The 20,101-nt window shown below is 36.4% G+C and overlaps 1 protein-coding gene across 2 annotated transcripts in view; it reads right to left on the bottom strand.

Annotated features, from left to right (window-relative positions):
• Positions 1 to 20,101, bottom strand: part of LOC136039608 (dual oxidase-like) — a 180,335-nt gene that overhangs the window by 157,151 nt on the left and 3,083 nt on the right. For both annotated transcript variants that reach the window (XM_065723497.1, XM_065723498.1), the window contains exons 2-3: positions 15,601 to 15,681; positions 49 to 210 (exon numbers count right to left, since the gene is read on the bottom strand). In XM_065723497.1, the coding sequence (XP_065579569.1) occupies positions 49 to 210; positions 15,601 to 15,681 (243 nt within the window). The remainder of the gene's footprint in view (positions 1 to 48; positions 211 to 15,600; positions 15,682 to 20,101) is intronic.

Consider the following 20,101-nt stretch of genomic DNA (forward strand, 5'->3'; position numbering starts at 1 on the left):
CTTAAAGACACTTGCTCTGGATAAATAAAACGAAGAAATGGAACTTACCAAAAAAAGCAAATAGCGCAGTTCTATTTGCTGACGAAGGCAATCCATCAGCTCCCTTCATCAACGCTTCTGAGATCATTCTGGGTGATGGTCGATTTGTCCCAGCTAGCATATAAACACCGTCAGAATAAGCTGCGGGTGTTTTCCTTACCAAATGGGAATCTAAAAGAGGAATAATTTCTTAGCATTATACATAAATATTATGAGGACCTTGAATAACTTCTTGGTGTTTTTTAAAAGATGGCATTAATAGTACTATGCACATGGAATATTGTAGTGACGTATCAACAAGAAGGTATGAATATCAGTGTATGTTTCTTTTCTATAGTGTGAACAAGTTGCTGCTATTTCTACAACTGAAAATGTCTAATTTTGTGCCAAATTAGGCGTATTTGGGGGGAATTGTCTAATGCAATTCTATTCAAAGAAAACTTCCCATTTTGTTTGAGACTTATGGTGGCAATGCGCTGTAGCATAAGGCATGCAAAGACAGGTTTGACACTTCAAAAACAATGCGAAGAACTAGGAGCGTTTTGAGGCACCATAAAAGTTTGAAGGCAAAAAAAGATTGAAGCAATAGTTGACCAAGACTTATGTTAAATGCTAGCAGACTTTACAAAGCATTGAAGTTTTGAAGCTTTTTGAAGCTGATATGATATGAGATAAGATGCTAGAATCGATTGTTATTTACGCGATCAATTCGGACTCTACTGCAATGGTACTACGAAACGCTGAGTACGGTATATTCTCTATGTTTTCCAAAGTTAAGCTCTAGAACAACTTAATTTCAAACAATAATCTCTACTAAAAATGTGATTGTACCCAATTGTTTCGGGATATATAAAAAATGGCCACCACAATTAGTTTACATTCACAGATGAAAATATTATGGACTGCTAAAATTCATGCAATTGTAGCCGGGACCGAGTGTCCTGGCAGAATGTCAAAAGCAGAACGCCATGTTGAATATCAGGAAAGCAGAACGTCATGTTGAATATCAGGTAGGTAGAGCGTCATGTGGAATATCAGGAAAGCAGAACGTCATGTTGATTATCAGGAAAGCAGAACATCATGTTGAATATCAGAAAAGCAGAACTTCATGTTGAATATCAAGAAAGCAGAACGTCATGTTGAATATTAGGAGAGCAGAACGTCATGTTGAACATCAGGAAAGTAGAATGTCATGTTGAATATCAGGAAAACAGAACATCATTGGATGGGACGGGAGAAATCGTAATAAAAGAAATAAAGGGATTGGGAACGTCATTAGAGCGAACCAAAGGTAAATAGGTAAAATATGATATGTTTATCTTATAAACATATCAACAGCTTCAAAATGCTTTAAAGCTTCTCAACCTCTTCACTCCAAGAAATTGCTTAAAAAGTGGAATTTTCGTACCACATGACATTCTGCGATGGAGATATTAAGACAAATAAAGGACACTTAAATGCAGGTAGTAACTTTTAAATAAGCCATTAAACATCTCTCTACAGTATTGCGGTAACCTGCTACCCCTGGCAGAAATAAATAATTAAATGCATGCAGACAAGCCAATAGCACTAGTTTAAGTTAGAGGACTCGAAATCACCAGTTGAGGTTTTGAGACCATTGCAAATACATTGGCTATCCTTGAATTTGCATTCCCCAACATTTTGAAACTTTTGGGGCAAAAACTGATGCAGTGTGGCACAAAAAGGCGGAAACTTTTATCAAAACTTTGGTGATCACTGCAGCATTCGTGTCATTATCCCCTGAAGATTTATGAATAAAAATAAAACCCATTGCAGCATTCGCGTCAGACTTAAGAGCCGTTTTTTTTTCCAAAGTGGGGGCTCAAAACCGCTTCTTGTGAATTTTAGACCCTTAAAATCGATTTATTATCATAGAAGTTCCGTTCTCAAGTATTTTGACCCTTTCTGGATAAGAATTCATGTTCTGTGGCATAAAATGGTACAAAACACCACTTAGCCGTGGCGCGATCTCTTGTGTTACTTAAAAAGGGAACTAGATATTGCAATTTTCGTCCAAGTGAGCCCTCTTCCAATATTTTAAGATTGCTGATTCAGTACGATCAGCCATGGTGGGAAAAAATTGGGGGTTCAAACCCTCTTCTTGTGAGTTTTGGACCCTAAAAAATCTATTTACTATCATAGAAGTTGCGTTCTCAAGTATTTTGACTCTCTTTGGATAAAAATTGATGTTCAGTGACATAAAATGGTAGGAAACACTACTTTGCTGTGGCACGATCTCTTTTGTTACTTGAAAAAGGGACTAGATATTGGAATTTTCGTCTAAGTGAGCCCTCTTCCAATATTCTAAGATTGCTGATTCAGTACGATCACCCATGGTGGGAAGAAGCCGATTTTTCTTGTTGTTACAGGTGGGGGGCTATAATTCTCCTGGGCAGAGTTTTTAACCATGGAGATTCCAATGGTGTATTTATTATCTTGACCAATGTCACCCATTCTAACTATTAATTGCTTATAATGAAGAAAATAGGGAGAATTATCCAGTTAAGTTCCGCAAAACATGGAGTATTGATCGGTTTAGTTCCTTTGAACCTGACCAATATTTAGCAAATACAGTAAAGCTGCGCTAAAGTTTTCAAACACTTCGTGGTAACGAACCAAGGAGCGACCCGATTCAACAGTAACCGAAACTCTAAAAAATGAAATTTTGATACCAAAAGAAAACGGACAGAAATTATAATAGATAGCCGAGTCGAATTCAAAACGATCAAAAATTAACATGAGTAGGGCTGATAACCCCCATACCTTCTCAAGACCAGAACATAATTTGCGCTTTACTGAAAACTAAATACTTTTTAACTGTTTTCACTTTTCTTACTTTAATAAATAAAACATTATTAAAACTTTAAGGAGCAGATATCAGTATATATAAATTAAACTGACAATCTACGGTCATTTATTTTCTTTTTTTCAGTAAAGAGCAAATTATGTTCTGGTCCTTAGAAGGGGTGGGAGTTATCAGCCCGACTCACGTTAATTTTGCTCGTTTTGAGTTTGACTCGGCTATTTGTTGTGATTTCTGTTCGTTTTGAGCTTCATTTATTTATTGATAGTGATTGTGGTAGTTTTATGCTTGGAAGATTATTTGACTGTATTTCTGCTCATCTTTGGCTTAATGGAGTTCTTTACTTAAAAAAAAACTCGTTTTTTTGTGGATGTGTGGATTCTTCTTGTTTTGTGTGACTTGTTTATTAAATTAACAATTAATTAGTATCCCAACCAAAAATAATAACTAAACATATTGTTTATATTGAAAATCATTTCATTACAGATTTCAGATGGAAACACTACAGTAAAAACTAGTGACGTCAAAATGCAGCAGAACATTGAGACTAAAAGAAACCTTAATATTCCAGAGCACTGAACCCGGACACTTTTTTCAATTATTCACGCAGAGTCAGGCGCATGCTCTGACGGAAACAAGACACGCGAGTTTGAGTTCAATTGAGATATTTTGGTTGCCGCGTTTATGGACTGACTAAATGCCTCTAGGAAGGGAGGAGCAATATGCATAATCCAGAGCGCATGATCAAGGTTACAAATCTACAAGATCAAGAGTAACGAGAAAACACATGAGTTCAGGGTCCTAGGGTTAAATAGGGCAACTTGAATTTTGAATCCGTAACCTTTTAAAGACAAATGAGGCATTCTGATTAATAGATTTTCACCTTTAAACCCGCCTTTTTCTCGCTGTTTTATTATTTATTTATTTTTTGTTGGGGCTATATAAGACTGTGAGCCTGTAAAAAGAGCGCAGAATCTGATTGGGTCTTTTGTATGAAGTTTTGAGCAAGTTAATCTAACGTTAAAGCATAAAAATTATCCTCTTATCATTTTTTTTCCTAAAATGAACTTCCAGGGTAAAGGTATAGAGTAGCGACTCTTCAGAAGGAGGCGTGCTAGAGAGAAACAGAAAAATGTATTTTGCTCATTTTCATAGTTTTGTTCGCGTTTTTGAACATTCATCCATGGGCTCTCTCCAGGGGTTTTCAGTGGCGTAATCTCGTCAAAATACTGGGAGGGGGAATTTGGACCCCATTCTCCCGAATCAAGTGAAAATGACAGTAAAAACTGAAAAATAAGCCAATTGGTATCATAAAGGTACTATTTAATACTAAAAAAGTACTATGAAGGTACTTCATAGTACTATAGTGGTAAATATATACTAACAAAAAATGACTTGGTGCTTGAATTAACCAGGCTTATCTTAGTTTTGACAAGATCTTTGAAGAAACTAAATTTCAGCAAGGGGAGGGGCAAACTGGGCTCAAGGGGGGTAGTGTGGCAAATGGCAAATCGAGGTTTGGGAGGGGCAGTTGCTCGCTGCATAATAGTAAACTACGCCCCTGGTGGTCTTTATGTAAAACCTACGTTATACAAAAAAAAAACTAAAATGGAATTCTTACTTTATCATACGTAGCAAGTATCAACGAAATATATTTCTTGTTTTCCCCATTTTTACCTGTTGTTGAATCAGCTTTCATCAATTATGATGCTATATTTTTACATAGTCTAGGGATATATGGGAGCATTAGAGAAGGGGGAGGGCTAGGGATGAATTGTCAAACTCACAAACAAAACCAGAAAAAAATAAATTAGCAATCTAAGAAAGCCTCTCTTTTTGTTATAGCATGTCTCTCTCCAGGGCCGTAGCTCCAGTATTTTTATTGGGTGGCAAGAGGGGTTTACATCCAGAGAGTCAAGGGGCATGGGCTATATAATAATTGTTTCTCCAAATTATTGGGGGGACAACATCAATGTCTCCTTCTGACGAGCCGCTAATCTAGACCTTGCAGTTTTTTAAGGTCTAGAGTCAAAGCACTTGGCTGACTCTCAGAATACTGACAAGGGTATTTTTGCGATAAGCTGTTTTCTTTCAAAAATGGTGAATACAAGGTAACCGGTGCCAAGTGTGATAGCAGCAAGACCGTATCCAGAGGGGGGTTTGACCCCCCCCCCCCGAAATGTTGTCCGACTTGTAAAACATAACTCAAATGAGTATAAACAAATTTGTCATGCGTTTTTAAATTTTGTTCACCCCCCCCCCCCCCCGAAAAAATCCCAGATACAGCCCTGGGCAGCAGTGTCCCACGGATGATGTGAAATTTACCTTGCGTGGCATGAAGAGGTGCGACATGGGAGGAGCCTGTCATGCAGCTTGGAATTTTTGAGTACACGTAGCACATTTAGAATTCAATGTTGTTGTAAAGAAACAGACCCCGACTCGAGTCTTCTTGGAAACGAATCTTCTATATAACAAATTTCTTTTAAATTTATAATTTACGAGCTTTGATTGATATGTATAGGCTTATGTAATTAATGAAAAGGCCAAATGTTGATTTGACAACACCTAATTGCAAAATGACTGTAAAGCAGGTATTTGCAACTTCCGACTTCTGATTAAACATTTAAACAAGAAAAACTGGTTTATGTAAATAAACAAAGAGGAAGGTCTAATAACAAAAATACCTTGATTAATATAAACGTCAAACGACCTATAGAAAAGAAATCTACGATTTTCGCAAAGAACTATTGCTTGATATAACGAATGAGACAACAGAAGTAACAGGGAATACACCAGGCACATAAACAGATTTTTTTTTTTTGGGGGGGGGGGAATAATAAAAAAAGCTCTTATTCGACAATTAGAATAAAAAGTGCCAGTGAGAGGGGCTGCTTATAACAGCGTCAATTCAAAAAACATAGAAGGGGCCGAAATACATTTTTAAAATTCTAGGGAGGGTAACTTTGTTGTTTGTTTTTTCTTATTTTGTTCAAAAAACACCCAAATCGTTATTTTTAAACAAAATGCTAAAAAAAATCCCCTAAATTTTGCAATTTGCTCTTAGGCAAACCCTCCTACCTCCGGATGCTCTCTAAAGTACACAACAACTCACTTCGGAGGGGGAGAGGCAAGTTTGAAAAATCAGAAACAGACATGTTATATTCACGAATATAGAATACTGTGTGAAGACAGTAGTAAAACTTTTTTAGTTGTTTTTTTTAGAGATTTGTTCTGCATGTGAAGCGGGGACCTTTGGTTCGGTGATGCTCTCCCCGAAACATATAAGTTTTTATAAATATTCCCAAAATTATCGAAACATTTTTTTTACACTCTTTTAGTCCCTTCAACTCCAAAAAAATGCAAAACTCCAAAAATTCAAACTCCAAAAAAATTCAACTCCAAAAAAATGCAAAAAAAAATGTAAGAGGCTGACCGTACCGAGCAGCATCTTCGTTTCACCTATTTTTACAGTCCATCAACAGTGTCTCTCACATGTATTTCCCGCCTCATCATATAAAAAATTGTCGTAAAAACCTGGGAGAGGGGCCCCTGGTAGAGGAATGGGACGGATAAGAAGGCAAACTAGCACCCCTAAGCCGTCTTATGTGGTCCTAGGCACCGCCACACCCTTATAGGGCACCGGATCAAAATTTCAGGATAGCAAAATTTCAATATTTCAATCAGAACGATTGAAAGGTTTAATAAATGTACCTTTGCAGGTAGACGACGAAAATACCCCAGGTGTTAAGGGCCCAAGTTACCCAAACAGCCCATATTTAATGGCCCATATTTTTAACAGTCCATATTCGCTAATTTTATATGTCTGAGATAGCTGATTACAAACGTGCAGCTAATATCAAGGTATAGATATCAAAAGTAAAACCACATCAAATGCATACTCCAGGGAAGCCACCCTCCCCCCCATTTCATTAATATTAATATGCATTGCTGTTTTGATGCAAGACTCTTCAGAGATTATTACGGGACCGATAGCTAAAAATTATAAGTAAATCCTTAAAAATCCTTACGCTCAGAGTATGACTTTCATCAATCGAAATAAACTAAGAACTGGTAGTACTAACAAATTAGTGCAGCACCAAGCGGCCTGAGGCCTACACAGATTCGCACGCTCCTCTTCCATCCCAAATACAGAGTAGATACCTTTTTCAGAAATGGCGTTTGATCTCCATAACCAATCAATTGATACTCTCAATTTTTGGGAGATTTGAGGAAAAACAACATCACATTTATTTTCGATTACTTATGTTTTTTTAAGGCAACCTTCATTTTAGTATGTGTTTTTTTTTAAGTTTCCATTTTTTCAATGTTAGTAATTTCGTCTCGGTATGATATCTTGCACAAGTTGATGTACCCTACGCTCAAATATAACTTCCATGAACATATCATTTGTTTTACTTGTAAAGACCCGTGTGCTCTCAAAGAAAATCATTTCTTTGTTTTTCCGGGCCACTTCGTGATGAATTTGTCTTTTCTGCGGATGTTTAGACCCCCACCCCCGAAAAAAAATCCTCAGTAAGTGGCTCAGCAAAATGAGCACTTTATTCAGTTCATCATCCATCTTACTATAGGAAAAAGCTCATGTGTGTGGTAAACTATAATATTGGCATATAACAAATACAAAGAAGAAAGCTAAACAGCAACAATAAACAAAAAAATGGGAATCCAAAATTGAAGCTTGATTCGTCATGCAGGTACGTACGCGAGCTGTGGGTGGGGTTTTCGGGCCCGTGTTCTTATCCCAAAATCTTGATATTTTTACTTCTATATTTATTTGTTACTCCATATAATTTACTTTTTTGGCATTATTCAATTATTCATAATTGTACAACAAAAAGGATAGTTCGTATGTGTTTGCCGTTTGGTATGTCACAGTCAACGCAGCAACGTTGACTTCGTGAAGAGTAAAGTGTCTCCCATATATTTTTCCCGCATTATAATATACAACGGTTGGTCGTAAAAAAATTGAGAAAGGGCTCATTGGGACAGAAATGGAATGGGTCAGAGGACAATCTAGAAACCTTCGAACTGCGTAAATGCCCGTGGGCACCCGTGCAGCCTCAAATGACATTGGATGTTTCGGTTTAACATATGGTATAAGGTTTATGCTGTAAGCTAATTTACTATGGGGCATGCTTTCCATAGATACACATTCTTTCCTTCTTTTACTTTACCAGATGACAACGGCCTAGCGTTATCCACAGTAAAGATCTAGGTGCAAGTCCGTATCCAGGGGGGAGGGGTGAGAGGTTTGAACCCCTCCCCCAAAATGTTTGTCTGACTCGTAAAAAAATAACAAAAATCGATATAAACGAATTTTGTATGCGTTTTTTTAGGTATTTTATGTACCTCCTCCCCCAAAAAAATACCTTTTGGAAAACACCCTCGGGAAAGAATCCTGGATACGGCCCTGGCTATGTATCTCTTATATGGTATCTTTTTCCCTTTCGCCACTTCATACAGAAGGAGTGGTCCTAGATGCTTGGGCGAGGGCTCATTTGACTGCAAATTGAGACTTCCAGTTGCCATTTCGAGGTAAAAAGTGATTGGATGGCAGCCAGCCTCCTTCCGTGCCCTATTTCCAATACCCCTCCTCCCGTAGCCACCATGATTTCAGATTAGACTTTGGACCTCTGTCGAGACTTAAATTTATGGAAACAAATCTGGTTGTATCGATTCCTGACGCCCGATTTTTAATGACAAGAAAACAGAGCCTTTCTCTTATAAATGGCCTTGACATGCATTTATTTAGACAAACAAACAGCTAAAAGAAAATAGCACATAGAAAGAGTTAGATAAGACGTTGAATTTTAAATAAAACGGTGGATTAAAATACATGTAAAATCAAGGATGTCTATAGGCTTCAACTCAATTCCGAACCGAACCTAAGCAGATTTTCAATCCATATGACAAAAAATCCCTCTCTCCGTTAAGTCAGGATTTTACAGCAAAAGCATATTAGAATTTTTGACGCAAATCTATGGCAGGTTCGTCTCAGATTTTTTTTTCCAAGATTCGAATATTTATATGGAAACTGACTTTTGAAACCAAAATAATCTCAATCTTTTTTTTTCTTATAAGAAAAAAATCTAGAGGCCTGAACAGTATCTTTTTAGAGGAGAGGGAGAGGGTCCGAAAATTCAATGCATGCTACATCAATATTTTGATGATTAAATCATCAAAATTATGATTTAATCATAATTTTGATTATGATTCCTCCTCAACGCCACGCTCTTTACGCTAAAGTTTTTTATTGTCTCAAAAAGATAGAGTTGAGAGAAAGAGTCAAACTTTAGCGTAAAGAACGGGGCGTTGAGGAGGGAACAGCCCATTTCATATACGGAGTATAATTTATGGGTGGCCTTTGCCATAACTTTTAGAGCATGGAAGCGACCCGGATAAATGACAAAAAAAAATCAAGAAATAATAGTAGACACATACATTCCCAGATATCTTAGAAAACATTTAGCTTCTCGTGTTTAGTGCTGGATATAGAGATATTCATTCTTAATAGAACTTAATATATATATTTATATATTCATATATATATATATATATATATATATATATATAGAGAAAAGTCGAGAGGCCTCAATAGTATTTTTTTGTGGGGGGGGGGGGGGTCAAAATGCAATGCATGCTACATCAATACTCCTTAAAGTCCCTTATGAGAAAATATATACCATTAATATTATTACACAATGGACGTGGGAAATCCTATTTCCTACATTCTTCCTTATAAGTAGCATCTTTCAAAGCTCATGAAGGACACGATTTCTTAATAATTCGTTAAACTACATCTTGTTAAATGAGCCAAATTTCAAATTTATTTGCACAGTGAAATCAACCTCGAAAAATCTAAACACAGATTCATGGAAAAGGATAACGTAAAAACAGGCACGTATGCTGGAATTTATTTTGCAACGGGGTTGGGTACAGAGGCGTCTTAAATAGGCCCCTATCTAACACGTACGTTCTTTCAAATGCATCGTAGAAACGTTCCCTAGCCACAGGGTTACTCGCTTTCTAAATGTTTAAAATTAACTTTCAAAAATTTGGAATTGAGAAGGACAAGAGGAGACATTCTGCGATGAGTTTTGATTCTGCGATTGATTGAAGAACAGTTTTGTCGGACATTTTGGCATGGTCTTTTGAGGGAGGTTATCCCTGAAAACCCCTCTGCTTAGTAGGATACGTTACTTTAAAGGATTAAACTATCTCGTCCATTATGAACTGTCATAGTCTGGGAGGCTAAACTATTTATAATTTACTGGTGGCCTTTGCCATAACTTTTAGAGCATGGAAGCGACCCGGATAAATGACAAAAAAATCAAGAAATAATAGTAGACACCTACATTCCCAGATATCTTAGAAAACATTTAGCTTCTCGTGTTTAGTGCTGGATATAGAGATATTCATTCTTAATAGAACTTATGTCATCATCCTTATCGGCCAACCGTCCAGGGCTAAACGAAAATCAGGCTGTCCGCGGTTGGGGTGGGACGATGTCATAAACAAAGACTTAAAGGAACTGAAAACTTCCTGGGAGGTTGTAAAGAGAAGGCTTTGAATAGATTGGGACGGAGGAGAAGCGTGCGTATCTATGTTGACCTCAGGCAGTTTGGTGCTGCGGTTAGTTGTTATCAGTAGTAGTTTCTCATCTGAAGGTGTGAATTTTGTTTTTTCGATTAATTAGAGCAGAATTTTTTTTTAATATTCTGGCATATTAAATATTCTTTTTTTAAATCAAAATTTGACATCTTATAATAACGTGTCCCATATCCCGGTGTGTACATGTATGCGTGTCCAGCAGGGAGAGGACTTGAGGGTTCCAGAGTACTCCCAAAAACAACGAAAAACAGTATATGAACTTTTCAATGATGTAGTGGCTATATTATGACCTTTTGAATAGTTAAACCTCTCCCCTCCCAACTAAATTAGACCTTCACCTAACATAATATTGACCGCATCCTTACAGGTCCTAGCCTACATGGAGATACTATCAACCGCAATATATATCTGTATTATATAATATAAACTATATTATGCCCAATCTGTTAACTAAATTTTTGTAGCTAAACTATAATAGCTAGAAACATGTAATGTTTGTAGAATAATTTGTGAACCGTGAGAACAAGCATAGACCATAAAAGTTACATTAAATTCATTTAGAATATTCAAAAAAAAACGAATCGCAAAAAACGAGATTTTGGAGAGAGCCCTTGCGTATTTACAGCCCCCACCCACCCAAACAAAAATTACAAAAGAGGGGATAATTACAACTGATTCGTGGGGAGTCCCCACACATAATAAATTCTGAAGTCAAATTAGAGAATTTATATGAGCTGATTGACTGAATTAATGTGAAATCAAATTGACCTCTCCCTTGAAACATGATCTACTTTCGGATAAGCATATTGGGTTTTAGATAAAGTTTATATGTCAATAATATTCAAAATTTTGCAAATAGCCTAACATGAGAAATTTAGTTATACACTAAATATGAAGTTAGCCAAATGAAGAAGGAAAAAAAAAACTTTATTGAGCGATAAACTAACATCTAAGAAATGAAGACAACTTCCATTCAATTTTTTTTGAACTTTTTCTTTTGATTTCCACACAAGCTCTGAAGATTGTTCATATGTCATATATATGGCCAATATTAGTCGTCAACGAAAAAAAAAGCTACTAAATATCAGGAAAAAAACAACTAATTTTTCAATTACACTGGATTTATCATATAAGAAAGAAGAACATTTCGCCTATGGTAATTCAAAAAGCACTATGTGTCATTAATTTGTAAAACTAGGACTGAATTCTATTACGACGAACTTCGCAGGCTCTATTGGTTAAACTTTAGTTTTAAAATACATTATTTTATTTTTCTCACTCATAAAAATAATTGAAACATTTTACTTTATATTTTAGATTTGTTTTTTTAACCAAACTTTTCCTCTAAAAAAAAAATTCTCCTTGATAGCAGTCTGTGTCTCCAATAACTAGATCTCAGAATGTTTGATCTATTGAATCCTCTTCAGGGGGGGGGGGGCTTAGGCACCCCAAGATTTTTCTGGTGCCCTCATTTGCATTCCGTTCTTTCTTCTTTTACTCTTTTTTAAGTAAACTTGTAAATTAGATCAATTATTCATAGGTGATTTGCCCAATTAACAACAAAAAGTAAAGCCTCTGAATGTAAAGAGCAAAGTTGAAACTTAAAACTTACAAAAATTATTTATCTTCAGTCGGTTCAGTATATATCTACAAAATTGGCATAAAAATCTTTGATTGCTACAAAGATTTTTCTACGAGCATGGAATTTTCCCTTATTTCACGAGAATGGAAACACCTGTTGAAGATAAAAGGGGTATCTTCAACACGCTTCATAAACGTGGTAACACAGTTATAGCTATTTGTCTATTCACAATGATGTATTAATAAGTAGCCTTGTAGCTAAAAGTTCAAAATGCATAAAAATAAAAATCTGAACACAAGCATAGAATGGATAAGAGACGAAGATTGATGGCTAAATGTGCAAGAGGATCGAAGGATATTTCTCGATATTTTGGGAAAATATCCTAAAATACCCGGAAATCGAAAGGCGAATTTTGACTAATAATAAACCCTCTCCGCTCTCAAAATCCTTAATTTTAGTTTTGTGAGTAATTAAATAGCGAATGGCACAATAGGGCTTTAGTGTGAATAAAATATATCAATCTATTTATTTTAGTCATATAGCTAATTTGGCTGAAATTAGGATGAATGAAAGAATTAAAAGCGATTTAGGTCAGGAACAGATACATGGGGTTGGAGGGGCGACCCTCCTCCTAAAAAACTTCTGGCAAACTTATTCCGTTCTTTTTCTTTTTTTAGTCTTTGTTAAATAAACTTTTTAATTTGATGCCCCCTAGAGTCACATTGGTGCCCTTGGTCCAGTACCCCCGCCCCCAAGATGTTTTTCTAGATCCGCCCCTGGCCCTCTTCCTACTGTCTACGATCATTCTCTCTATAGACGTATGATGAGCCCGAGGAAACAATCCATGAAATACATATCACACTTAACTAAGTCAACACTATTGCGTTGACAATGATTTAGTAATGAAAATAGAAAGAGATATTCACTTTCTTATTTTTAATTTTTTTTATAAATATGCATTAATTCCATTGGCTTATTTTTGCGAAGTCAAGCGTCTCGTTTGTTTTTAATTGTGAATCATGTAATTCAATCATCACATTTCACAAAGAGAAGGAAAAATAACCCTGTCTTTTTTACATGTTTCTGTACTTGCCTGATGCTGCTATGTCAAATTTTGAGCTTCCAAAGAAAGCAAAACTTTGTTAGTTTTTTTTATAATTTGAAATTCTAAGCCAGTAAAAAGAAAAAAAACATTTTCAGGTCGCAACACTTTTTATAAGTAAACTCTGTGTGGCAAAGAAGCGACTATTGCAAGATTTCTCAATCAGGTGTGCATGAAACCCCGTGGCTTCGTAAAAAGGTCGTAAAGACTTTACAAAATCAATTTGCACTATTTGAATTTTTTATTTTAAATTATTATTAAACAATTATTTGCAGTTGTTTCCACTCATTTTGAGTTTGACTTGATTATTCCTTTAGTTTCGGTTTGTTTTAAGCATGACTTATAATGACTCCTATTCCAGCTCATACTAGATTCTGACATAGACTTTTACATATTATGAGATATTCTTCGGGGAAACATTCTTTAAAAGTGTCATTATGAAATGTAAGTACAATATAATAATAACTCAAATTGACAAAAAAATCTATCATTGGTAGTAAAGAGAACACCATGGCCCATGTTAACGGAACGTTTAATAAACTGACACTTGGGCCTTTTGAAAGTTACAATTTTATATATTCAAACTTATCGATATCATAGTCGTTGAAAGACTATTGAGAGACATCCTGTTTTCTTTTCATCGGTTTTATGTCTTTTAAATGGAAGAAGGAGTAGATCTATAGAATTGAGAAAATACAAACGTGACTACACTTAAGAAATAGCTATATATTTTAATCCAGAATCTAATTAGCCAAAATGCATTTAGGAATTTTGGCGCTTCATCTGACAATTTATCTTTTCTAAAAGTTCCTAAAAATATTACAAGTCAGAAAATTCAACCGTGACTCAAGGACGTTTGATACCAAAATGTCAGTTTCCGAGTCGCAGCGTCGGCTGGCAGTCTCAAAGACAGTGTCCATTAGCAAATTTTCTCAGCGCCACAGGACAGGCACGCACGCAGGAATTCGTATCGGAGGGGACCGAATCCTTGAAATCCCTTATTCTGTGAGACGTATTAGAAAATTATGGGAAAATAAAAATTCGTAAGATTTATTTTTTTTTTGGGGGGGGGGGGGGTCGGACCTGGAGTACATGCAAGCCACAGAGAGCTTCCAAAGCAATTTTGATATAAATTGACAGGGGATTTCAGACGTGTCAACAGCTCGAAAAGCGAACGAAAGGCTAATTTATATCAAAGGAAACCTGTAATCTCTTACTAATAGTTAAGCGAAACGCTGCGTAATCAAATGCGTATTTTATATATTTATAAATAGGTAAATTTTATATTTACCATTGGTAAATAAACCTATAATAAATATCCTGTGTCTGTAAAGATTTCATCCAAGGCATTAGCACAACAGGAAACTTCAAAAGTTGTCCAATTATTCAATGGGAAGTCTTTTAATTTTTGTCCGAGCAGGTATGGTAGAATATTTTTAGGGACTACCTTTTCCTTAACTTAAAAGAAAGAAAATTCAGCTCCGTTCAATCAAAAAACGAAATTCACGCTCTCTAATGACGTAAGGTTTATTAAATTGAAAAAAAGAAATCACCAGTGCAACAACACAAACAAAGAAAGCAAATCCATGCCGTTAAAAAAAAAAAGAAAGACGGAAGGAGAAAGGAAGACTGTTTTCCTACTTTAATAATTTAAATAGATCAGTACTTGAACGAGGCCTTAGCCTTACCCATCAATCAATTACATAAGTCAAACAGCATAGCCAGACACAATCAACCGCAAAGAATACTCCATGGACAGACAGTCGTGTCGTACGTATAAGTCGTCATATACCGAATATTAAAAACAATAGACAAGACAAATAATTCAAAAGCTAGGAGAATACAGACTTGCCTCTAGGGTTTCGGCACTTTAAATTCCCTACCCAGGCAAGTGACGTGCCTACCATAAATTCTCTATGGTATCCCCGTGCTAGGTATCACCCTCGAAATGAATGTCTCCATCTCTGGCACAAAACCAGAGAAGTTGAATGGTTTCTGGGAAAGTAGCTATTGGCTTTTAATTTTCTCTCGTTTATTCGGATTTCTCATCCAAGCTATACAAGTTAGGAGAAGACCGCCCAATTAATCCAAAATAGCTTGTCTGCACAAACTAAAGCTTGTAATAGACGAGATAGGGGGATTTTCTAACGTTTCAAACGACCCTAACTCCCTATTAAAGATTCTGGAGGTATAAAATCAAAAACAAGCCCTATCACATGTATTTTTTACGGTTTTTAGTTTGTTATGCTATATACAGTTATTGGTCCTGTTTTATCGATTAATGACGTCCGAGAAATCACTAAACAGCTCCTTATCAATTAGCAACTTCCATCGGCAATACACAAAACTGTTTTAGACCTATTTTTTATTGCTTTCCATTATAAAGAGGTACCTTGACTACTAAGAAAAGAATTAGATACTTACCCACAGTACCCCAGTTGGGATGTGCCAAATTATTATACCAGCCATCATAGCGCTGCTTCTCCATGCGACCCTGAATTTTTTCTGAAAATAAAAATATGGTCAGTTTAATCATGCTAAAAAAGTTACGATTTTATGTTTGTATTTAATTTTAAGTTATTACCAGATGCAGAGGATTATTTACAACAGTGCTTGAACAATTTTCGCACAGATACAGACTGATCTCGTATAAAATATGCATAAAATTTGCATATTTTACCATTTGCGTAGGTTAAATGAAGTCCCATACCCCTTCAATAATTTCTATGACTACCGACATATTAAACTGTGACAATGGATTTTCAAAATGAAATTGTCATGCTTTACAGCGCGTTCCTCTTTCTTAAGGGGGAAGTGGTGTTTTAAATTCGATATTCACATCCTGCCGAGGGAGGGGGGGGCTGAAAATACCTTCTCTAGAAAAATTCAGGACTAAAAATTCACTTATTCGTTTTGTCAATTGGAAAATTCAATTGAATTTAAATCTAATAAAATGACACACCAACCCCCCAAACTTATATGACCCTCACACGTAAACATTTCACTTAACTTCGTCAATCTGGTTACTGCCCAAATATACACCGTCACATAAATAGTATTATTATCAATCAATTTACTTGTCACCCATCAAAGACAAGGAGGGCCGGGACAGCGGGGTCGATTGGGGGAATTTGTCCTCCGTAGACTTTGAAAAAATACCTTTGTTAATATTTTCATTTGAAAAATTTCCTTCTTTGGCATTTTAATGAAAAAGCAAACAAAAGTACACTCATTAGACTTTGAAAAATACACCCCCTCCCTCTATTTTCCGTAAATTATGTCCCAAAACACTTTGATCGAGTTCTAAAATACGAAAAAAATACTCCCAAGACATAGACCCGCATTATCATTTTCCTTCATAATTTCAAATATACACTTTGTATATAATATTATGCACTTCCCAATTTTCCTGTTTAATTTCCTTAGAGCAGATACGAAGCCTGAAGTAGGCTGCCAAAAGCTATAATAACTTTCACGATATAAAAAGTGGAAAACCTTCTTCATGCAACATTTGTTTTAAACAGCCATACGGGACTCTCTTTTTAGCTTGGATAGGGTCAATTACAGGGAACATCTTTATACAGAAATTAGTGAATAGCACATATTTTAAGCTTTCTATAATATTTTCTTCCGGTGGTGGATAGAGTGGCCTCCATGGGTGTGCCTCAGGGCCCAGGCTCCCAAAATCTTGAATTGTCAAAATGTCTGATCCCTTTCTAGACAGATTAACATGAGTTCTTTTTATTATTAACCCCCTCCACCGCTTAAAACAATTCCTGTGTACGCATCCCATTTTGGGTATTCCACAGTGGTCGTATTATCGGGACACTGTTTTCTTAAATCTTTCATTTTACTTTTGTTAGAAACAAGATCTGTATAAACTTATTGAAGAGAAATCTTGATGAACAAGCAAAACTGAAGTCGCACTCTCTTCAAATATGAAGTACATCTATCAGGAAAATACCTTTTTGTGATACCCTTGTAAATAGTAATATTCGTTATATCATAAGTAAGCAGAGGTCCAACTCTTACCAAGGGTGGAGGGTGTCAGCATTTCTGCAGATGAGCGGGGTTAAAATTCAACAAAAATGCATTTCTTTAACTGTTTTTTAATGTTTTCCATCGCGGCCTTTTTCCAGAGGTTTTAATAACCAGCCAACTATTTTTTTTGCAAAGGGCAGGGGAGGTCAAAATGAGAAATAAAAGAACTATGATTTTCAGCCACTATTTTTCAATTTTTCTGTGGGGGTCCTAGTTACCCGTTCCTTGGGTGGGACCCCGTACCAATATCAGAGGGATTCACTCTGGGTAAAGGCATGGTATATGCTCATGTCTGCACATGTGTTTTCCATAAAAACTTTACAAGTAGCTCACCCCGGGATTTTTTTTTAAATATGAAATTGATTCCCAGCGGCCGCCCACTTTCCACCACCTGATGTACATACTCGGATGACAAAGCGTGCCACAGTTCCACTACACGTGCCACAGTCCCCACTGTGACACTTGACAGGTTCACCACGATTGGTACTCTTTTGCCACACTTGACCAAGCCCTGATGTACATGATTCCTGAAAGTTGGCAACCCCTCGTGCAATCCATAACTGCTGAGAATTTTTTATTGATTAAATTAATATAATAGTCTTATAAATATAAAATACAGTAATCGAAAAGACTTCGAATGTAATCCGATAGAAATTCTTAATAGATTCAAATCTGGATATCAAACTATAGTAAGTAAAACAAAAGGACGGACAGAATTAACTTGATTAGCATCAGCGAATTAGAAAAAGGTTGAAGGGTCATCGGAGGGCTTTGATTTCGTCTTTTTTTTAACCAAAACACTTCGTTCTCGATTCTAATCGAGTTTGGGGAATATTCGAATGGGCTGTACTCTCTCTACCGTATGTAGTACATCGGTTGTCACTTGTACTACCCCACGTAGCACAATTCCCCTAGGCTGCGCCTCTTTACAATACACGATACAATCTACACCACGCGTGGCGCATTTCCACCATCCGTGGTATTCTCAGATTTTTAATAATGAGAACCACGATATTAGTCTTGATTTTTTTGCTTACAGCGAATAATACCACAAGAAAATACAAAATCAAATCCGATAGCTGATTGATGAGAAAAAAAAGGCTAGTGGCTGACTATATCTGAGTGACATTTGACATGGCATTTCTTTAATGAAAGTGGCATGACAACATTCAATGATTTGGTCAAGTCCCTAAAAAAACGTACGGACCCAATCAAATCATTAATTGAAAAAAAAGACAACAAAAATGGACAAAGATAAAAAAATGAGAAATATTTCCATTTTCAATCTTAGTAAAAACAAAACTCCGCGCATCACTTGCACCTCCCAACCCCTTGGGCAGCTTCCCGACGGTGTTGATGGTTCAGGCCATGAGCCTCAGCGAGGTTTGTGCATATAGTTAGCATTATTATAATTGTTTCTACACAACAGAAAAAAGAATATATCTTGAAAAAGACCTGTAGCATGAAATTTAAAGATTCTTAATATTATACTACATCCAGTGTTGCCGGATGTAATATATTTGCTCTATTTTTGCGATTTTTTTTCGTGGTTGCATATTGAATTCATCAAATTAGCGTATCTTCAAGGCACGTTCTCTGAAAAATTGCACCTCTGGCGTATTTTCGCTTTTATGACTGCACTATTTTATATCAGGCGTCAGGTAATAATACGTCCTTGGTTGCTTTCATGAGCATCAGACGAATAAAGCTGTGAACACCTACAGGAGAGAGTCTACAACCCCTCTCAATGTCTCTTAGCCATCTTCCTTTTGAATATTTTTTCACCTTTTGTCAAAAATCGCAGTCGATTTAACAACCGATTAAGGGTAGCAAACGAAGGCCTTGGACAATGTTACAAAGCTGCATAATACTACACAATTTTGCCAGAAAATTCGAGTTTCTTTTTAGAAGAACTTGGGCAAGTCTGCCCTTGGCTCCCGATTTTCAGGGAGTATCACACTATAACTCTATCTTCAAAGTAACAGTCAAAATCAATCAGTTGATGGGAGCAGTGCAACAGGCACAAACGCAGAGCCCCCCTGTCTCGTCAAACGTCAATGATTTTTCCATCTCCACTTTAATTTATCATATTGTATGTCTATTTTTACTATTTTCTTGAAGATGTACAACCCCCCTTCTTTGAAATAAAACTTGGAATACGCTTTTGATATAATTTTATACCAAAAGAGGACCCATTGCAAATGCCATTGATTTGTCAACAATTCTTGTTATTTTTATTTTAGGAGGAAACTACAGGGATGTCATCGGATAGGGAGTTACCTACTTTCAAGAAATCGTGCATATGTCACGTGGCATTATGTCAAGCATAACGCAAGGAGGCGTAGTGCAGAGGAAATGTGCCTTGGAGTAGAGAGATATGGGTTAACTTGTATGGAGGAAAAAGCAGCACTCTGAGTGGAAGGTGAGCAACCCTTTGATTGAACATTTCTAGAACAAAAAAGAACGGATTTTGCCCACGATTACCTACCCAAATAAGCTACAGCATAACTTCTAGCAATAAGGACCCTCAATGACGGAAACTACTACTAATAATAATAATAGTAACTCACCACAGCACCAAGCCATATGAGGCCTACATAGCTACGCACGCTCCTCCTCTAACCCAATCTACTCAAGGCATCCCTCTTTACACCCTCCCAGGAAGTTCTCATTTCCTTTAAATCTTTATTTATGACATCCTTCCACCCCAGACGAGGATGACCTGCTTTCCGTTTAGCCCCAGACGGTTGGCCAAAAAGGACAATCTGTCATCCGCAGAACGTGGCCTAGCCATCTCAACCTTTCTTTCATTATAGCCCTAGAAAGCGGGATTGAACCACATTTTTCGTACAACCTACTGTTTGAAATAAGGTCAGTCAGCCGG

Source organism: Artemia franciscana, chromosome 19, assembly GCF_032884065.1.
Source record: "Artemia franciscana chromosome 19, ASM3288406v1, whole genome shotgun sequence".
In the NCBI taxonomy this organism is placed as follows: domain Eukaryota; kingdom Metazoa; phylum Arthropoda; class Branchiopoda; order Anostraca; family Artemiidae; genus Artemia; species Artemia franciscana.